The sequence below is a fragment of the Acomys minous genome (genome assembly GCF_964271855.1).
Source record: "Acomys minous genome assembly, chromosome: 6".
Classification (NCBI taxonomy): Eukaryota; Metazoa; Chordata; class Mammalia; order Rodentia; family Muridae; genus Acomys; species Acomys minous.
Genome location: NC_140487.1, coordinates 53,615,743 through 53,638,070, shown reverse-complemented (window position 1 = coordinate 53,638,070; position 22,328 = coordinate 53,615,743). Strand labels below are relative to the sequence as shown.

General features: G+C 39.1%; 1 protein-coding gene across 2 annotated transcripts in view; it reads left to right on the top strand.

The window, feature by feature from the left end:
* Positions 1 to 22,328, top strand: part of ZNRF2 (zinc and ring finger 2) — a 71,723-nt gene that overhangs the window by 19,562 nt on the left and 29,833 nt on the right. For both annotated transcript variants that reach the window (XM_084787589.1, XM_084787588.1), the window contains exon 2: positions 21,711 to 21,806. In XM_084787589.1, coding sequence (XP_084643715.1) covers positions 21,711 to 21,806 — 96 coding nt within the window. The remainder of the gene's footprint in view (positions 1 to 21,710; positions 21,807 to 22,328) is intronic.

Sequence of the window (22,328 nt, the reverse complement as noted above, 5' to 3'; positions counted from 1 at the left end):
TTTAGTTCGTCCTGAAAAGTGATGAAAACTATTTGGAAAAGGTTGTAGTAAGGATTAAATGATGTATTTACCACAGTACAGGGCACATCACATTCCAGCTACAACTTTAATAATCTGATGGTGAGTCAGGGGTCATATGGCATTCTTTTAGTTGGGAACTTACTAGAAATGTGGAATCTCAGGCTCCACTCCAGACTCACTGCTGCAAATCTGCGTTTTGAGAATGTACAATAGATTTATATGCATTTTGCCTTGTGAAAAGCACCAATGTAGGTTACATGCTAGGAAAAAGCAACTTGTGGTTAGTGCATATATTACTTGCTTTGATCCATTTTATGAACTGGCTAGTTTCCCTGTCTATATTAATATTATCTACTAGAATATGTACTGTTTACTTGAGAGCCCATAATATTTTGACATTGTCTTTCTTGGTGTTCCCTAACTACAAAGCAGTATGCGCTATTGTTAAGTCTTGAACGAATACATAAAAAGTGCCTGAAAAGTGTATTCTCTGAAATAAGCAACCGCTAGGACTGTGACAACTCTTTTGTTTATCCCTTTCCTCCCCACCCCTCTCTCATGTTTTTCTTTGCTTCCTTTTTCATCCCTCATCCTCACTGACCAGATGCTTGTTTGATTCATTCTGCAGTATGCACATGGATTTAATAATGTGCAAACATGTAGAGATTTTGTGGTTATTGTTTTACAGAACTGGGAATATGTTCTATGTCCTCATCAGCATTTTATTTGTCTGCCTTTATCCACTTGCAAGTTCATTTAAAGCTTTTTGCTTACTTTATATATGTGCATATGTGTGTGTTGCTTTGTTTGTATGTGTGCCACATGCAGTGCCCTCAGAGGTGAGAGAGGGCATCAGATCTTCAGCCCTTAAAGTTCATTTTTAAAAACTGTGTGATATTCCATGGTAAGAATGTTGGACACATCTCTAGAGGACTTATGAATGGAGTGATTTTTAAAATTACTTACATTACAAAATGGATTTTATATATAGGAAAGAGTATAGCATTATCTATCTGTCTATCTGTCATCTATTTAATGACATGACTCCTCTTGTACCACTAACTGCTAAGAAACTGAGCATTTATGGTTTTGCTAATATTGCTCCTTTGGTAAGCGTAGTTTTCCTGAAGTTTATTGTTTTACTGCTTACTGGCACATCCCAGTGCAGACATCTTACAGGAGGCTTTGGTTTTAAATTCAATGCCACTGTTACCTGTAAGCAGCTTGATTGTTTTCATGTTGATACGTTGCACTGAGTGAATGTGCCGTGGTTGCTGGTTGACTCATCAGGTATAGCAGTATAAAACGTTCTGTGGGAACATTTGGAGACATGGTTTTGGGTATGTGTGTGCTTTCTGGCAGTGGTCTTCACACCTTTTAAAATTCTGAAAGTAATTTTTAATGCTGCCTTTTTAAGTCAGACTTGTAGGTCAGTGATAGAGCGCTGGCTTAGTCTGCCTGATGCCCTGCACTCAGTCCCCAGGCCTGAATCAAACAAGACCTGACTGCTTTGCAGTGTTCACATTTCATTTTTTGGCATAATTGAGCACTTCAATAGATATAATTTCAGATCTATTACAAATACTAATCTTCAAGAAAACAAAACACCCCTATAAGAGGCAGGAGAGAGTACTGACTGCTCTCCCAGAGGACCCGGGTTCAATTCCCAGCACCCACATGGTAGTTCACAACTATCTGTAACTCCGGTCAGAGGATCTGACACTCTCACACAGACATATATACAGGCAAAACACCAATGGATATAAAATAAGAATGAATAAATCATTAAAAATATTATTTAAAATCTCCCATTTAAGTGTGTCTAAATATATATATTTCATGTATTTTAAATTTTACTAAAGGTTTCAATTGCTGCCAGGCTCCACACAGTAAGTATTAATTACTATCTTAGAAATAATGCACAGGTAATTAAATGTAAAATTAAAATTGTTCAAAATTTAATATATACTTACTTAATTAGCATAAATAGAATTTTATTATAACTGCATTTCTTTTGTTTTGTCTGTTCTGGGAATAGAATTGAAGGCCTTATGCATGTGTTTGTTAACACAGGCTAGGGAATGGAGTGATGGAGGTGATTTGATTAAAGGAAATGTCAGATTGGCCAGTGCTTCTTTGGTGCCAGGCGTATTTGGTGTTGTTTTATTCTGTTTACACACTGCCTGGTGTATTAAAACAGAATTTGTAATGAATGAAAGATCTGGCTTTTTTATAAAGTGGGAGAAGAGCAAATGAAATGAGACCTGGGTGAGACCTGGATCACTTCCATGTTCTTCCACACTCCGTGCAAGGAGAAGACAAATATGAGATTGTATGTTTTTAAATTGAGAACCTGAAAAGATTTTAGGTCCCTTCAGCAGTAATACCCTCTTTCTCTTTATAGGAACATTTTATCAATTTACAATGCTACTAGCAGTGAGTAGAGTAAGTTAGCCAGTCATTCCATGCCCTATTATATTTTTGTTTCTATCAAATTTCCTAATCTTTAGTGATATTCTAATTTGCTTTCTGTTACTGTGATAAAATACTAAATGAAAGCAACTTGGGAAGAACGGGGTTTATTGGCTAATAATAGTTCCAGGTTACAGGCCATCCTTGAAGGGAAGTCAGGGCAGGAACTCAAGGTAGGAGCTTGGAGAAGAACCATGGAGGAGCACTGCTTCCTGGCTAGCTTTCCTTGCCTCATGCGTAGCCTGCCACCTTAGACAATCCAGTACCACCTGCCCATGAGTGGCACCACCTGCCCTCCTGCATGAGTTCACAGTCAGGAGTGACCCACACACATGCTAACAAGCCATTCTGATAGAGGCAGTTCCCCTGTTGAGGCTCCCTCAGGAAATGCTGGGCTGTGGCACATTGACATTTAAAGCTAAGAGAGGTGAGAATATGCTATTTCATGCTCATATTTGTTCTTTTATTTTTTCCCCCTCTTTGTTTCTCTTTTAACATGGTATCACTATATAGCCCAGACTGGCTTTGAACCTATGATCTTCCTGTTCAGCTTCTTGAGTCCTGTGTTTGCAGACGCATGTCATCATGGCTGAGTGACTGATTATAACTTCTTTTTTCATGATTCCATGTTGCTTCTCTTCAAAGGCCCATGTGGTACTTGCTTTTCTGCTAGATTGTTAGTATTTTACTTAGTGAGTCACAGGGTTTTTTAATGTATTCTGTGTTCTTTTTGTTATGTAAGTTCTAAAATCTGAGTTTAATGTTTGTTTTTTCCTTTTATAAGGAAAAATACACATAAAGGTTGAGAAAAAGATTATCACAACAAAAGCCCTTATCACACAACACTCAACATTCATGAATATGTTGTCTGTTCCACCCGCCACCGCCCCTGAGCAAGTCCTAGACATGTCATTTTCAATGTGGATATAGTCATTTATTTAATGTTAGTTGTCTTTCCCTTCTCTTCAGATGTCTCCTTTCTCCTCAGTCTGAAAGGGGCTCTTAGTGACTAAAATGAAAGCATAGCAGTTTCACCTTTCATGTTCAGACTTTACTACTTCTGGGATTGTTTTTTATATAAGATGCAAGTGGGGTTCATTTTTTTTTTAAATACCCATTTGTTCTAGCACCATTTATCAATCACCTGTAGTGCATCCTTTTCATAAAGTAAATGTCTTTTTTTCTCTCTCTCTCTCTGAAGCTTGGGCTACTTGAAGCACTTGGTGTCAGTGTTCCTGGCAGTAGAGTGTTTCCCACAGATTAGCAGTGTCCGCATCATCTGGCCACAATGCAGATTGTTGCCCCCCACACTGAAAACAGTAGCAGGGCAGGACAGTTGCAGTCTGTTTTAATAGAACCTCATGTGGTTCTGATGCGCGCTCAGGTATAGGATTGTCAGTCTAATGGCCGCTGTTAGACCACCAAAGAATTAAGAATCCAGTCTGCAAGAACTGCAGGTACCGGTGTGTAGGTCCATGCTCCCATGTGTTTCTACCCCCCCTCTACCTCGCATCATGAGTTTAATGGATGATGCTGGGGGTTATGGAAAGCAGTCTTGCCTAGGTTATAGTAACAGTGAAGGCAGAACCCTTTCAGGGCATCATTCTACTGCAAAGGAGAAAGACTGCTGCTGTTCTCTGTATCTGCGTGAGTTTTCATCTTGTTTCCTGGCCTAGGGATGTGTAACACAGCAACTCATTTGATGTTCTCAATTATTTTTCTTTTTTAAAATTTTGACTATTGAATTTGTTTGTCAGAAGAGTAGGCCCAAGTACCTATTCCACTATGTTTCTGGTATAGTCTTTTTTTTAAATTGAGTCAATTTTACTAGCTTTCTGTTTAGGAAAATGCATACTAAGGTGCTAATATGACAATATCATCAATCTTTGTGTTGTGCTGTTAGGAACATTCATATAAACTTAGATGAAATCTTTTTTTGAGAGATTGGGTATAATTATGACTCTTCCCCCCTTTCCCCAGGGCTTCTCTGTAACAGCCCTGAACACCTGGCTGGCCTTGAACTCAGAGATCCTCCTGCTTCTGTCACCCTCCCCCCACCTCCCCCCTGCCCCAGTGCTGACTGCATGGCTGTGACTTCCTTTCTTGCAAACTCAAAAGTGATAGGAAGATGAGGGAAGTAAGCGAAAGGCGGGCTTTCACTGCTAACGTCTCCAGATCTCTGCATTACAAGTGCGCCACCACACTTGTTCAGCTTTTTATGTGGGTGCTGGGCATTCAGACTCCTGGTTTCATGTTTGTGTGGCCTTGTGCTTCAAATGGCTTATCCACTGAGCAACCAGCCCAGCCTTCAGCCTTTGCCCCTTGTGCTGACATGCTCCCAAGTGCTGGGATTCCTGTTGTGCACACTACCCCATTTGTATTTCAAATAAATAAATACATAAATATACAACTTGAATGTTATTTTACAATTATACATAAACAACCTGACTATAAATTTGTACAGTCTTAGGCTTGTCATGTTTTGACTGGCCTGTCATATGAAGTCAGGTATGGACTTTTTTTTAAAATTTGTGTCATGCCAGCTCTTTAAAACTTAAGGATTTGGGTATTGTTTTATAATGTGTGGTTTTATAATCCAGTTGCTATATAGCAGAGGCTAGCCTTGAACTCCTGATCCCCCTGCTTGTACTTCCTGAGGGCTAGGATTGCAGGCATATACCACTGCACCTGACACAGTTTGGATTTTGGAGGGGGGTGCTCAGTCTGTATTTGTTCTTGGGGGTAATTGTCACTGTTGTACATGTGTGGTGGGAACGCCGAATAAGACTGCTACTGTGGTACTACCTGTCTCTTTGAGACTGTACAGAGTGACAGTTTGGCAGCTCATAATGACAGACATTAGAACGAGCAGCTGGTAAGTATCTGTCTACCAGAATGCTGTTTGGTATAGCATCTTGCTTTTAGATACCATTTATCTACCATCCTAGCAAATGAGCGTAGACAGTTCCACAATAATACAAAACTTTATAAAACTCTCCTCAAATGTTTGAAAAGATACTTTAAAATTGGAGAGATGCTCCTTGTTCATTATATGTACTGTGAATGAAGCCTCGTGCTTTGAGCACCATTGGCAGATGAGCTCTAAGGATCCCTGTATCCCTAGCCCTTGGTCTTTTGAGACAGTGGCTTATCCGTGCCTAGGCTGACTTTGAAACTGAAATATTTCTATCTGCCACTCTCTCTCAAAAGCTGGAAATAGGGGTGTGCACTACTACAGTACCCAACTTCATATTCATTCTCTCTCCTCCCTCCTCTCTCCTCTCTCCTCTCTCTCTGTCTATCTCTCTCTCTCTGTCTGTCTCTGTCTGTCTCTCTCTGTCCGTCTCTCTCTCCTTCTCTCTCTCTGGTGTGTGTGTGTGTGTTGCTGAGGATTGAACTTATTGCTTATTAATAACAACATGCTAGCTAAGTGTTCTACCCTAGCTATAGCGTCTTGGTCTTGAAAACATTTGTTAATTAAAGGGATCTTTGAGAACTCTTTCTTTACAACCATCCACAATTTACCTTTTTTAAATAAATTAGAATTCATTGTAATAAGGAATATACTCTTTAAAAATAATGGACAAATTGTATGTGTGCTTTAAATCATTTGATCTTGTCTCTCTAATCTCAGCAATAATGATGATAATAATAAAGTTAGATGAAATAGAGTAGCATTTAGCAAAACGCTTTTTCACTCAAAGTGAAATATTTTTAAATGAAAGCCAGCATCCTTACTATCAAATTTATAAGTTCTCTACCAACAGTTTGCTTTAGATACCGTATATGAAAGGTGGCATGAGTAAGAGACATGGCTCAAAGTAATACAAGTTCCTGGAGCCATCTTCTGTGGCATGAGAGCCAGACAAATGAGTGGATTAAGTATTGTGACCTTTCACCTTTGTTAGGATAGTGGCTAGTTATCAGCCACACCAGTAAATTATAAAGCCATTTATTTTGCTCAGTGCCGTTTCAGCCACGTAGATCTATTGTAGAAAGCATTAACTTTGTGGAAATACTGGAGGTAGAGGTGAGGCATGAGGCAGCAAGATGCTCCTCACCTTTGATTACTGTGGTTGTACACACAGTGTCAGTACAACCAGTTGGCCCTCCTTTGTTGACTTCCCAAGTCTATTCTCAAGGATAACTAAGCTGTATTTCCAAGTAAGTGAAGTAGGACTGAGAAGCACATGGAGCACTGCTGCTTCTCAGTCTTACAGAAAGTGGGCACCTGCTTCCTACTCTGTTTATTTGCTGTGTTATTCTGGGTGCCTAAATTTGATGCTACTAAGCTGCCACTTTTTATCCTTAGTATTGATTGGGTTTTCCCTCTTTTTTTTCTACTCTGCTACCCTTAGTCCTTCTGGAACCAGTAGTGTCATGGTAAGTATTTAAATAAGACCTACAAAGTTTTTGACCTAGTGAGGACTTTCTTTTTTTACCCTCACCCATCTTGGTGAAAAGTTTGTATGCTCCAGCTGGTCTCTGTGGTTTTGCAGGTTTCATTGTTGCCGTGTTTGTGTATAGGCTGATAAAACTTCTGTTTTGAGGCACCCCTGTCCTGCATGCTGTCTCAAAAGGCATCCATTGTTTGCGTTTCATAGTATGTTTTTCTTGAAGCTTGCATTACCTCTCCCCTTTTCTTTTTGTGTTTGTTTGGGGGCTCAGTCAGGGAGGAAAGAGAAAGGCTGTCCTGGCATCCTCACTCACTACTTTATTTTTGCTGCAGTACTGAGAATCTAGGTCTCTGTTGAGTAGGGCACACACAAAGCACAACAGCTAGTGTTTTTGAGCTTTAGCTTCAATCTAAGTCCACTAACGATACTTCACTTGTTTGATTTTGTCTTTGGAGACAGGGTTTCTCTGTAGCCCTGGCTGTTCTGGAACTCAGTCTGTAGACCAGGCTGGCCTCGAACTCAAGATCTGCCTGCCTCTGCCTCCTGAGTGCTGGGATTAATCGTGTGCGCCTTCTCTCTTGGCGACTAATGATACTTTTTAAGTCATTTACTCATAACTGTGGTAAAATCTCTATCAAATTCTATGTTGCATTGTAACTCATTCAAATGTCAAGATATCAAAAAGGCACACACATATTTTTAGGGTTTATCATATACCATAGTATGCAGTTTGTTATGCAGTTACCTGAGAGCTCTGTTATAATGAGATTTGCATTTACAACCTAGTCAGTTCTTTTATTCTTTAAATTTAGATTATGATGTGTAACTTGAAAGAAATTAGAAGCACCAGGCTGGAGTAGAGTACTACTAAGCTTTCAGTATTGAACTTTGGGAAAGAACTTTGATAGAATTCTGTCATCAAATGAAGTGTCTAATTTTTGTGAAATAATACTTAAGCAAAATTAGTAAAAGAATACAGCTATACACCAAATACCCAACTGTCACTGTGTACAGAAGGAGAACATCAGTACCTAAACATGGTCCCTGTGCTGTCTGACTATAAAGCTCCCTGCTTTCTTAGAGTAAGTGTAAGCCTTGCTTCATGATAATTATTTATTTGCCTTTGTGTCTCATTATTTGTGTATTTTAAATAACATTTTGGAAACCTGATGCAAATGCAGTTCTACACTCCTGTTTTGGATTTTGCTCCTTTCCCTCCAATAGTACATTTATAAGATTTGTTTATAAGATTTATTTATATTGCGTATAACTGTTATAAAGTCTATAGTATTCCCTTTTATAAATACACCAGCACTTATTTTCTAGGGGGAAAAATATTAATGAGTACAAAGAAAGCAAACATGGCCCAGTAAAATATGAGGCAAGAATGCCTGTCATGAGGTGCTTTTTTACATTTACAGTTTCTTCCCTATGTTTTTCATTGTTTTTAAACAACTACTTGGAATTAATCTGACAGTTATGGAATGATGAAAATACCAGATATTATCTTATCATTTAATACTTGGCATTTGTTTCTATTTTAAAAAATCCATTACTGAGGTACTATTTTGTGAGCGTGTATTGTGGTAGATTCATTCACATAACTTGTTTAGGGCAGTAGTTCTCAAAGTGTCTTGAACATTATATATTCATTGCAGCCCCAACCCCCTTCAGTCAGAGTCTCTGGGAAACTGAAGTAGGTTCTCAAGATGAACCTCCACACAGTAAAACTTGGGAAACTGCCACCCTGGCATGCCTGCCTAGGATTGCGCTCTCTGAGGCACAGCTGTGTGCACGTGCAGCTTGCCGTTGTTGCACATTGGAAACTGGACTTTTCCATAGAGGTTATATCAAAGTTTACTTAGCACTGGGGTGACTGGGCATCTGTACCTCTACATCCTGTAATGGAAACTGATTTTAAACTTTGAATAGTTTCTGATTTTGTTTAAAATACAGTTGAAATTTGGTTTTTCAGATTTACTCAAAGAACTGACTTAAATTTATTGAGGATTTTCTAGAAATATGATTAGAAAAGTTTTCAAACATACTCTGGAAGTATAAGGTATATATACATTATATATACTGAACAAATAAGTTTCATGCCATGCATATTCTGCAGTTCATTGTATTTTCTTATATTTGGTTCATTTCTTTTTTTAAAAATTATTTAACACCAACTTTCTGGTATGATGTCATTTTTAGCCCTGTACACTCAAACATGAATAATAAATAATAAAATAATGAGCCATTTCCATGGTATAATGATAGTGTGTTACATACTAAGGGGCATTTTTAGCTTGAGTTACCACAAGAATATGTTAGCATGTATAAAATTTTCAAAATGATGACACAGTTGCTATTGTTTGGTTACTTAGAGATGGAGGTTTTGAGTTAAATAAATTTTAAAAATCTAACTCTAATAACTTCAGTTAGTCACATGATCAAACTGAATGTTGCCTGTTTCCCCAACAGAGTGAGAAATTTAAGTTTCTTGAAATAATTAAATAATTACATAAATAATGCAATTAACTTTGCCATCTTGATATAAAGGAATTATATTCTTATTTGGGGGCATGTCCCCACACCCATGATCCTTTTAAGAGTAAGAAAGTGTTTCAGATCTTCTGTACTTTATCACTTATTTGCTAAAACTTAACGTGTGATTCTTTTGTTTTGTTTTTGTTAACAAGTACAGTAAAAAGCTAAATGGTACTCAGAGAATCAGCTCCTGGAAAGCCCAGACAGACGCCCTTCAAGCCTGCAGCTGGCTTGCTTTTAAATTGTACATTGTGTCAGTGTTTAGAGAACCCAAGCAATGTGTAGTTAGGCGTTTGTTTTTTTCCACCATCCTGGTCACTGTATTAACAATGCTGATGATGATGACAACTTTTACAGTATTAAGGAAGGTAAAAAATTAAGAATTTTTTATTAAGCAGTTCAAATTGATATTTGTAATTGTCTTGAAATTACAATAATTGAATTAAATACTAAGTCTTATCGCTTAGGAAGTTGAGCATCATAGTATGTAATGTATGTTTTAAATGTATTGGGCTTTGGCTCAGCAGTTAAGAGCACTGGTTGCTCCCTGGAGGACCTGGACTCAATTCCCAGCAACCACATGGCAACTCACAACTATCTGTACCTCCAGTTCCAAGGGGTCCTCACACCCTCACACCCTCACACCCTCACACAGACATACAGGCATGCAAAACACCAGTGTACATAAATTAAAAGTAAAATCATTTAAAAATATAAATGTCGATTAGGGTTGGAGGAGAAATGAGCAGAGTTGGAAAGGAGGAAATGGATAAAGGAAGTCTTTGTGCAATGAATAAAAAGTGTATGTGTGCCATCCAGGGGAGAGATGAGAGCAAATTCGTACGGACAGTTCGTGGATATATGGAGAGCAGGTGGGGGTAGCAAATGTCTCTAGCGGTATCAGAGCAGATAGCAGACACCTGTGTGGTAACCCAGCGGGTAGCGGACCCCTGTAGTGGTAGTGGACCCCTGTAGTGGTAGTACACTGGATAATTGTGGCTAAATTAGAGTGATAGTGTCTATCAAGAGAAATGGTTAAATCTGACATACTTAGGAGCTCAAATCTGCCGGTGTGGAGAGGTGCGTGAGCATAGACAGTGGCCACGGGAAACACTGTGCCACAGGCCTTGCTGTACCCTCGGCTTCAGCTCTGCCTGAGAACGGGGACCGTTTTAGTCATATTCACGGGTAACTTCTCATAAGCAAACTTTTTTTTTTTTTGGAAAAGATTTTTCCTAGTTCTCCTGTTGGAAACAGGAATTCTGGAGCAGCTAATGATTTCTACAAGGAGGACACAGACTCTTGGGAGAGTAGCACATAGCAAATGTTTGAGACTGTCTCTATGTGTAAGTGAGCCATAGAAAATAAGTAATCAAGGAGTGAAACCACAAGTGTATACCAAAATATCAATGTACTATAGTTTTAATGTGTCACATTAATCTTATGCATTTTACATGTTATTCAGCCATTTAAAAATATAAAGGTTACTCTGGATGCATTGGCTGTACAAAACAAGTTGTTACCCCAAGTGCATTTCCCTTAGAGGAAACTTGGAGGTAGATAGAGTAAAGACACTGAGATGCTTGTTGTCTTGATCCCTAAGGATCACGTGTCCTTACAGTTATTATAATGGAATATTTTATTCTTCTATTTGAGCTCAGAGACCCAAGAGGCAAAACCCTATACAAACAAGAAAGCACCAGCCAGCATGTAGCAGGGTGAGTTCCCAGAAGAGCAGAAACTCTAGGAAGGCAATTAACACATACTAACTAGTAGCAGCTTCCAGAGGTCACTCCCTATGGGAGAGAGAACTAACAGGACTTGTCAGACTTAGGTTAGGAAGTAGAGGCGGGGTCTCTGATATTGGAGTAAACCTTCTGAGAATATACTGCAAAGGTTTCCTGTGTTCACATTTTGATAAAAACAGCTATGTTTTTATGCTGAGTTGGGGGAAGAGTCATACTACAAACAATTACCAGAAGATTGTTTGCTTCATTATGTTGCTTTTTCAGGCCCTCACGTTCCTGTAGGTGAGTGGAATGTGAAGTCGTCTAATACATGGCATACCTGTACACTTCAGGAGAAGCCACCAAATAACTAGTTAGCATTTACATTAACAAAGTACAAGGCTTGGGATTTTCCTGTGCAGAACTGCAGTGTCTGTCTCCCTCCTCCAGTTGGAAAGTATCTAGAAATGTAAATTGTACATCTTTTGTTGTTTTTGATTCAGGTTGCAATCCCCCCACATTCCCCCCCCTCCGCGCCCGAGCTCTGAGTTTAAAGGGGTGCACTACCATGCTCCCCTCAAGTTGCATCCTGAGAGTGGGGGAGAAGATACACGACCAACACTGCGTTTAACATGTCAGCTGTTCAGAGCTGCTTTTGTTAAAACGTGAGCACTACATTAAAAAAAATTCTCTACATTGTCTTCCAGTCTGGACAAGATGGAAGGCTATTCTGGAGAAAGGGCCTTTTTGCTCATTCAGTAATAATACTGAGCCCCTTGCTTTGGCATAGCTTTATGAAGGAAATGGGTATTTTGCAGCGAAATGTAAGCTATGCTTTAAAATAACTGTTTTCATTGTTAAAATTATTTATTATTTTATATTTGAAGTCTTAAAGACATTTGATTGGTGGGTTTAAATAAGACTGTAATTGCTCCTATGGTTCTTGATAAATTTCAACTCTACTGAATTTATTAGCTGGCCGTACTATGCTAAAAGCAATAGTTTTTGTTTATATTTCAAGAGAATTAAGATTTGAGATAATTTAAGCAGGTTTTTGTTTTGTTTTGTTTTGTTTTGTTTTGTTTTTTTGGAATAGCCAAAATGTGGCAAGATAGCAAATATTTAATAGGAATATGATACTTAGAGAAGTTTTTCAGACAGAAACTAAAATAACAGGTAAAAACAATTACAGCCAGTGGCCTGCCCTAGGGTTAGTACTTGAGTCTGGACTTTCTGTGAGGCTTTGGTCACATAATTTCTGAAACTGAAAGGAATTGTTTTTGTTTGTTTGGTTGATTAGTTGGTTTTTTTTGAGACAGGGCTGTCCCAGACTTGCTTTGTGGACCAGGCTGGCCTCAAACTCACAATAAACCCTAACTCCACCCCCACCCTTACCCCTGAGTGCTGGGATTAAAGATGTGCGCCACCACACCCAGCCTGGAAATATTTATATTTAGGAGCAAATTATTCTGGGACATTGAGCTTAAAAATGAAGAGCTTTAGCCATGGCTGGTACAGATGTAGAGTGTTGTTTTAAGTCAAAAAGTATAAGTAATGGTAATAGTGGTTAGTATTCTGTGTTGTAATTACATTAATCCCATATGTGTTCTTTCTGTCTTAGCATGTGGCCTCTTATCCCTGTTGCCTTAGTCCTGTAACAACAATGACAACAACAAAGCAAAACAAAAAACAAAAACAAAAAACATCCACATGGTTGGGTACATTATAAAGAAAGGGAAAGTGTTGTTTAGTCCACAGTTTGGAGAGCTAAAAAACCAGGACTCTGCAGCTCCATCTGTTTGGCCCCTGGTGAAGGGCTCATGGTGGGGGTTCCACAGTCAGAGGAGCCTGTATAGATATTCCAAGGCAAAGCAGGAGCCCAGAGGGAGTCAAAGACTAATACATTGGCATCCTATAGGAACTGGTGCTGTCCTTTGAGAATTATACACACACTTAGGCCACACTCCTTAAAACTTCCATCACCTCCCAACACAACCAAGCCCAGGACCAAGTTTCCAGAAGGTAAAACTTGGCGGTGGGTGGAAACACTGAATGCATTTCTTGAGTTGTTGTGTTTCTTAATGACCTTTCTTCCCCTGTTTCACTGCCCTTTATTATTAGTTACTCGGGGCCAATCCTTGGTGGCAGAAACCAGACCCACTTGTATTAATAGTTAAAGCACTGATCTTTAGGTCTTTTTTCCCTTACTGTGTAGTTTCTCAAGAATGTTTGTATTGCCACCTGGGGTTTGATCTGATTTCCATGGGAGCTGACCTGTCCCCAACTATTTTTGACTTTTCAACCATTCCACATCACCCTTTTCTTCTGTTCCTTACTTGTTTCACCTGTTTGAGACAAATTGTATTTTACTTCATGTTTTTCTGTAAGATCGATTAACTCACTCACAGATTTAAAAAAGAGACCCCATTCTTTGTTCATTTTTCTAGGCAAGTGCCTGTGTTGGTTGGTCTAGACAGCTTTTGGTTTCTAAACAGCTGTGGGTTTCAACATCAGTTTTTTTCTCTACATAAAGTACAAGATAGGGAAGAGCATCTGTGATTATGACCCCACTGCAAGGTTTTACAATCACTCCAATTTCCAGATCTCCCTCCCTCCCTCCCTCCCTTCCTCCCTCCCTCCCCTCCTTCTCTCTCTCTCTCCCCCCTCTCTCTCCCCTCTCCAGGGTGGAGTGCACAAATATGAACATCTGACAATGAAAAAGGAAACCACAACCAAAGAAAAGGAAAGAAAGAAAAAGCTTTTGGAAGTGAGGTTGAGGAAAGTGAAAAGAGTTGTTTGTAAATAAGCACAGGGCAGATGTCTTTACAGTCTTATCTAAGATTGTACCTGCATCAGCTGTATGAATTGAGGCATCTATGCGCTTGTACTTTATGCCTTAAACAATAGCTGTAAAATGTTCTCATTTTGTAGCAGGAATTACCGACTGTGAAATATTTAATCATCCTTGGTTCCTGACTCAGGTCCTGAATAGTTTCTCAAATATATGACGTATGTTTGTTAAGGTGTTCAGAATATGATCCCATTATGGATTATTTTAACTTGTGGCAGGTTCTTACTATGTGCTCATTTTGCTGCTTTTTGAGTTTTGAGACTCTGCAAAGACTATTGCCTCTTCTTGAAAACAGTTGTAAAATAGATCCTGAGGGAAACATGCTTCTATATAAAGTAGCAGTGAGGACAGGAACTCAAGCAGGGCAGGAAACTAACTGGAGGCAGGAGCTGATGAAGGTTGGCTTGCTCAGCCTGCTTCCTCATAGAACCCAGAACTGCCAGCCCAGGGATGGCACCACCCACAGTGGCCTGGTCCTCCCCCATCAATCACTAATTAAGAAAATTCTCTAAAGGCTTGCATACAGCCAGATTTTATGGAGGCATTTTCTTAATTGAGGTTCCTTACTTTCAGATGATTTCAGCGTTTATCAAGTGACATGAAACTATCACACTGTTTCTGGCCCTACTGTTCACTAGTTTTCTGACTTTTGGTTAGAATTGTTTTTTGTTTTGTTTGTTTGTTTGGTTGTTTTTTTTTTTGTTGTTGTTGTTTGTTTGTTGGTTTTTTTTGTTTTTTTGTTTTTTGTTTTTTTGAGACAGGATTTCTCTGTGTAACAGCCCTGGCTGTCCTGGAACTCACTTTGTAGACCAAAGAGATCCACCTACCTCTGCCTCCTAAAGTCCTGGGATTAAAGGCCTGTGCCATGCCCCCTCCCCCCAACCCTTGGTTAGAGTTCTTACCTCACTGTTTTATAAAAGGAAAAGGATCCATTTCCATTCTCATAACCTTGAGCCATGAAGGTGGCAGTGACTAACAGTAGCTTCTTTTGGACAACACTACTTTGTTCTCATGAAGAAATCTCTGGTTTTGATTTTTGCTTTTAAGCTGTACAGAAAACTGGATGGCTTATTTTAAAACCATTGTAACCCTTAGGTGAACCCTTTCAGTATCCTCCAGTCTAAACAGCCAGGGGTCCTTTGGATGACCTTTAACTCAGATAGTTAAATGCTTACTGTGTGTCAAAAAGTATTAATGACTTTTGGACTATGAAACGTAGGTCACCTAAACTGCTTCATTCATATTCTGTTTCTATTATCTTCCAAAATAATAGTTTTGAAAAGACTGCTTGGAAAAAGAATGAAGACTTGTAATGTACAGGCAGGCCATAGACAACCCTGGCTTTCCTTAATGGGCTTACAGCTTGGATCCACATGAAATAATTTTTCTAAGAATCTCTGTTGTGCAGCTTGTCTGTGGACATGAGTTCTGTGTGCTCCTCCACCACTGTCTGTATGGCTCACTATAGAAGCTGTTCTCTGGACTGTAAAGCACTGGCTGAACAAGATCAGTACGTAACAAGCAGCCTTGTTTTGGAATGTATTTTACTACATTGTGGAATTGGCTCTTGACTGCTCTGTTGTTTTCATTTTGTTGGACATACTTTGCTCCCTGACAGAAGTAGCTGTCATTTTTCAGTGTTGGAAGATTTCATTTGCTGTTTTGTTTTCTCTTTTGCCCTTTTGAGCGGAAGTTATACCTGTTAGAAAACCGTGTAGTTTAGAAAGAAGATAGCTGACCTGCGTCTTGTCCTGACTACTTCTGGGAGAATTTTTTCTTAGCAGCTAATCTTACATATGCCTACCAGGGAATAGGTCTCCCTGGCAGCTGAAATGGCTGTCTTCTCAGGTTAGACTTCAGAACTTTGGCTGTGCAGCATGTATTACTTACCATAAAACTTGTTTGGTTATAGGAATTGATTCTTTTTCTTCTTATTGGAATATTTGAAACAATTTTTCCTTTTAAATAAATTTGGAAAATCCTTAGCTGGTTAGGGCTTGACTGCCTGCAATTATGATTAATAGTAATTACAGTTCTTTGTTCTTTGTAGAATTCAAGCTAACTTGATCTAGGTATTCAGTATTGTCCATAGGTCTAGGTGAGAGAGGAAGTGGGGATAGAGTACATATACAGTATATAAAGATGTTTAGCTTTTGACTCACAGATCGTTCCTGACAGAGATAAGGCCTACATAGAAACAGTGATGGCACATGGAATGAATAGAAAGGTCAGTGGAGGGTGTTTGGGGTTTAAGCTCTAAGGATTACATGATAAAACTTGAAGAGATGGAAATAGATTTGTAAACAAAAACAAGAAACCAAGGCATAATTGCTTGAGCAAAACCACAGAGGTGTGCCATAGTTATTCTCTTAGAGGAAAAGAATTTAATGATTTCACTAAATTTGCACTAAGATGATAATGGGAAATGGTATGCAAAGTTGAGTACAGAGACAGATGGGCGTGTCTGCTGTAATGATCTTGCACAACAGGAGTCACTGTACAGTAAGCCAGAAGCAGAGCTCAGTTCTGCCACTTTGGATTTCTTCCAGTTTGGACCTGTATCCTCTTTAAGTGAGCAATTGAACCAGGTGAGTTTCTAGGCTCCTTCTACCTTTTCTAGTTCCATTACTGAAGACATGAGAGGACAGATAGCGTAGTTGGAGGTCTGTATTGCCTGTAGAGCAAATGGAGATTACTTTGGAAAATGTCTTGTAAACACATCTTTAATTTGTTCCACTGTTTTTAAATTCAGTTTATATATACTTAGAGAAGCTTAAGCCCACCTACCATTTCCATCTAGAAATTATTAGCCAGTTAAAGTATTATAACGGTTAAAATATAAGAACCTGGCTGGGCATGGTGGTGCATGCCTTTAATCCCAGCACTGGGGAGGCAGAGGCAGGCGGATCACTGTGAGTTCAAGGCCAGCCTGGTCTACAAAGTGACTCCTGGACAGCCAAGGTTACACAGAGAAACCCTGTCTCGAAAAAAAAAAAAAAGAAAGAAAGAAAGAAAGAAGAAATACAAGAACCTACAAGCCTGCATCAGTGCCATGCTCACAGCCAGCCTAACATGGGATACCTTTCTTTCCCTGCTGTCTGGACTTTAATGTAGGGAGGTTAGATTCTTCTCTATTGTCATGGAAAGCAGGACCTCCTATGGTTAATAAAATTGCATCTAGATAACCTTCTGTCATTGTAGAATAATGTATTGCTCTGTAAATCTCACAGTAAGGACTAGAGAGAGATGGGACTTTCCATCACTCATTAAGGTCTTGCCTCATTTTGCTGAGGCCCTGAGGTTCTAACAGCACAAATAGTAAGAACGGCCTGGTTACTCACCTACCCTCTTATTCTGCAGTAGGTTCTAACTGATGGTAAAGGTGATTTTTGCCCATTTTGGGGGGAGAGAAAATCTCCCTGTTACTCACCCTGCTGATACAGTGTTACAAGGCTAAGGTTGAGATCAGTCCTCTTTTACTTGTGATTGGTGGGTGGTTTCTAGAAGAATACAGTGTACCCGTAGTGAGTAAAAGTGTCGTTAGGCCATTGAGAAAAAGGAATCTTTTTGTCTCAGTCATCAACCATAGACAGGCATTAGCTATTTACCTGTACTGATGTTCACAGTTTTATTCTGTACAGTATAAGTGATACAACAGGTATGTCACATTTATTCTTCATAGGCCTGTGGATTGTTTTGTTTTTTGAGTTTTGAGTTTTTGTTTTGAGTTTCTCTGTGTGTGTGGCTTTGGCTGTCCTGGAACTCACTCTGTAGAGCAGGCTGGCCTCAAACTCACAGAGATCCCCCTGTCTCTGCCTCCCATATGCTGGGATTGAAGGCCTGCACCACTAACGCCCAGCAGGCAGGCATGTGGATTTTATACTTATGGAGTGGCTTGAATATTGAAAAGAACAATCTCTGTTTGACGAATAGTTGCACTTCCTTTATAATCTCTTTAATTCTTATCAAGATGCCAATGTGTACCTAGCATTATCTACGTTTTCATTATCATAGCTCGTAGTACAATTATACCCAGATGTCAGGTCTCAAACCAGGAAAAACAGCTTATTTAACATTTCAAAGCAGACCTGGCCTCCAGGTTTTCCCAGCATCCCTCAGTCCCTACCTGTTACAGGGTAAAGGTGGCATACCACCACACTATACCCTGAATTCTCTAGCCCTGGGACTGGGCTGCTTTTTCCTCAGAGGCTCTGTCTTTCCTGTATAGCGCAGACACTTTGCTTACCCACCCCATTTTGTACCTTTGGCCTCCTGGCTGCTGCCCCTTGTTCCCCTCTCTCCTCTCTCCCTTACCATCTCTCTGTCTTCACACGGTCAGGCTCCTGACCACTCTAGACTCTTCTAGATGTGTCTGCTTCTACAATAAACTTTCACCATACCTAGAAGCAGTAATGTCTTTTCCTTCTCATGTCTTTAATCCCAGCATTTGGGAGGCAGAAGCAAGCAGATCTCTGAGTTCAAGGACAGCCAGGTTACACAGAGAAACCCTGCCTTGAAAAGCAAGCAACAACAAAAGTTGTTTATGGTGGAAGATAGGTCCATCTGGAAGAGAGTTATAGAGAGACATTTGGAAGTGTGCTTACATATATGTATTAATCCTTCACTGGCTTGTTCATGCCTGGATTTTTGTGTCCTGAGTTTCTGAATATTTGAGGATACATATTTTTTGATACTCATTTTTTTCTTCTAAGAATTCTGAAAGTATTCCCACACTGTATCTCAATAACTATATTAGTCTGAATCATTTCTAGACAGCCTTCTCTTCATTTAGCGTTTCCAGCCTCCTAGTCTAAGAGACATGGTTTTTCACCAAAGACTTCACCTTCACTTCTCTTGGGCATGCTCTGGTCCCTTGGTTTAGAGGAGTGCATGCTCTGGAAGCTTCTTGAAAATAGGCATAGGTGGTAAAGGGTTTTGGTGCCTTACCTGTTTCTCAATGCAGTGGAAGTTGCAGTACTTTAGATATGCCTTAAATGAGTGCCTGCCTAGGATTTAGAAGTTACTGCTTGACTTGCCTTCTAGCTTCCGGCTATGTTGACAAGACAAATGCCATTCAGGTTCTGAAAAGCACTTAAACCTAGCTACAGAAAAATAAAAAGGCCTGCTTTTAGCTATTTTACTTTGCTTTTTTTTCTTCTTAATCTTTTTATTTTTATTTTTTTTACGTCTATTGGTTTTTTATTTCATAGTAATATACTTTGGCATGGCTATCTGTTTTATTTTTATAGTCTATCATTTTCTATACTGATTAACTACAGCCTAGAAAAGAATGTTGGATTCCCTCTTTCCTCACTTCTGTGCTTCTGTTTAATTGGATAATAGAGTACCTGAACTGATTTTATTTTATATGCCTTGCTTGACTTTTGGTTCTACTTCCTGGGAGACTGAAGAGGCTGTGTGGACTTGTGGTGAAGTGCTCTTTAAATCCTCTTGCATCCAGCTCTTTCGTGTGTGTGTGTGTGTGTGTGTGTGTGTGTGTGTGTGTGTGTGTGTGTGTCTATGGTCTTAGCCTGTCTGTTTTATCTTTAAAGTATTAAGACTGAATTCAAATCGTGCAGGGATAAATTGATATATTTAAAGCATCTAGATAATTTTCTCATACATAGTAAATGATAATTATTATTAATTGACATTAGTATTACCTTAAATTAAGAGCCCATCTTTCTATGTGAATTTTAAGTTTCTATAAAATTTTTGAACTTTGATTTTGTGTGTGTGTGTAAAATGTGTATTTGAGTCCCATGAGCCATGATAAATGTAGAGGTCAGAGGACAGCTGTTGAGTCTCTTCTCATCTTAGATCTTTGCCTGCGTTCAGACGATTCAACAGGTCCTCAGGCTGCCTGTCAGGGGCCTGCTGAGTCGCCTTGCCAGCCCTAGTACCTTTCTTCCATTTCTCTATCACTGTTTCCAAGCCTCTCATTTTTATTTCGCGGATGCAGTGTCATCTTGAATTATCATAACTGGACAACTGAGAACATTTGGGGGGAAAGCCTTCAATATATAAAAGGAAGTCAAAGAAAGCAAATAGTAACAACCCACATAAATTAGAGTCCTAAGGTATTTAGGGCCAGGGCCAGGGTTTGAACTGTTCAAGTTTTCTTAGGGGACTGATGCTTGTATTGTTTTGAGGTTTCTTACATGTTAAAGGCTTTGTCTACATTCTTCATAATTATCTTCAAATTGACAGGAGTATACATAGGTATATCTTGTCTTAAGTATGTTGTCACACCAAAGATACCATGGTGCTGTTTAGAAATTTTGCCCACTTAAATAACTACAGAATCCTTGGTGTTTTTCTTTTCTTTTCTTTCTTTGTTTGCTTTTTGAGACAGTAACTATCCTGGACTCACTCTGTAGACCAGTCTGGCCTCAAACTCACAGACATCCACCTGCCTCTGCCTCCTGAGTGCTAGGATTAAAGGGGTGCACCACCACTGGCTGATGTTTGTTTTGTTTTTGTTTTTGTTTTCAGCGTGAGAACTTAGTATGGTGTGGCAGAAAGGCTACTTATTATAATGTCAGTTCTACATTACTGTAATGAAGTACCCAAGCATGGTTGATTTCATAAGGCTGCTTTAGCTCACATGTCTGGAGGCTCATGGACTTGGCCCTGATAATGGCCTTCTAATGGTTGGCACCACCAGAATGGCAGGTGTGCACGTGGAGGGGAGACGTTGCTTTGCCAGACAAGAAGCTAGGGAGCAATTAAAGGCTCAGGCTGAGACTTGCATAGCAACTTGCTCTTGGGAAAATTGCTCGAGAGTCCCATAAGCCCTGCTTTCAGTTTTGGAGCACATGTTCTCAGTGACCTAACACCCACATACTAGAGTCTCATTGTAAAAGGCGGTACATCAAACAAGTTGGTATTGAAGCTTTGAACATAGGAACTCTTGAGGTGCAAACACAAAGCATCTCCAAGTTTAGCAACTGATAATGTAGGCCTCAAGACTTTTAGATAATAGACCTGCTTTTGCTCTTCTCAAAGCTCTTGCATTCTTTCTCAGATATGTGTTTAAAATATTGGTTGGGTAGAATATTTGCTAAGGTACTGTCTTTTCTATTGATGTAAAGAGACACCATGACCAAGACAACATATAGAAGAATTTACTGAGATTTACAGATTCAGAGGGTGAGTCTATTGACCATGCAGTAGCTAAGAGCTAAGCGTTCTCCAGTAAGGCCACACCTCCTAATCCTTCCCAAAGAGCTCCATCAACTGGGATGAAACATTCAAAAAGGGGCTTGTGGGGAACATTTTCATTCAAACCAGCATTACTGTGTAGCTATAAAGAATGTGACTACTGGGTCAAATGGGAACAATATTTTTCATAAAGATGATCAGCATAGAAAGCTATTCTAATATGAAATTGTGCACATGTGTGGGGAACAGATTTTAAAATGAGAATAATCTAAAAAATAGGAATAGATATGGGGATTTAGGTAGAGCTCACTTTTCTCATTTAACTTGTTTATTAAGATAGTGGGGCAATCTCTATACATTGATTTAAGTCATTGATTCTAGTCACAAACCTTTTTTTCCCAAATTAAGTTGTATTTAAATACTATAATGTATTGTAAGTCTAATGTTGAAGTTTTAAATGCTTTTGGTTTTCTATGCCTTTTAAAAACTATAGTTTGATATTCAGAATAGTTAAATAACCAGCTTTCCTTTATGTTTTAGGATTTAAGTGCCCGGTATGCTCAAAATTTGTACCCTCAGATGAAATGGATTTGCATCTTGTGATGTGTTTAACAAAACCAAGAATAACCTATAATGGTAAGTTCAGTGCCTTAAAATAACATTTCAATTTAACATTGCCATAAATAATGTGAACTCCATGTTATAAAGCAAAATTTAAGTGGCAGGAAGGGCTCAAATTCTCATCTTAAGATACCTTTATATGTGTAAAAATTATCTATTAACTAGGTTGTATCTATTAATACGTGAAAATAACATTTTCTAAAACATTTAATGGCAAGAGTAGAATTGTTTTGTATTTCTTTTAAATCTTAATATCTGGCTTAATGACAAAGAATTATCACATTTTTCTACAATCAGGTTTTTTGTAATAGAACACATCAGATGCCCTGGAAAATTCCACTAGTACATAGGAGAAACTGAGAATGAAAAAGGAAAATGATGTTAACATAAAAATAGTTTTAGCCCAGTAATGGTGGCGCACGCCTTTTGTCCCAGCATTGGGGAAACAGGCAGGCAGATCTCTGTGAGTCTGAGGCCAGCCTGGTCTACAGAGCTAGTTCTGGAACAGCGAAGGGTACACAGGCCCTGTCACCACCT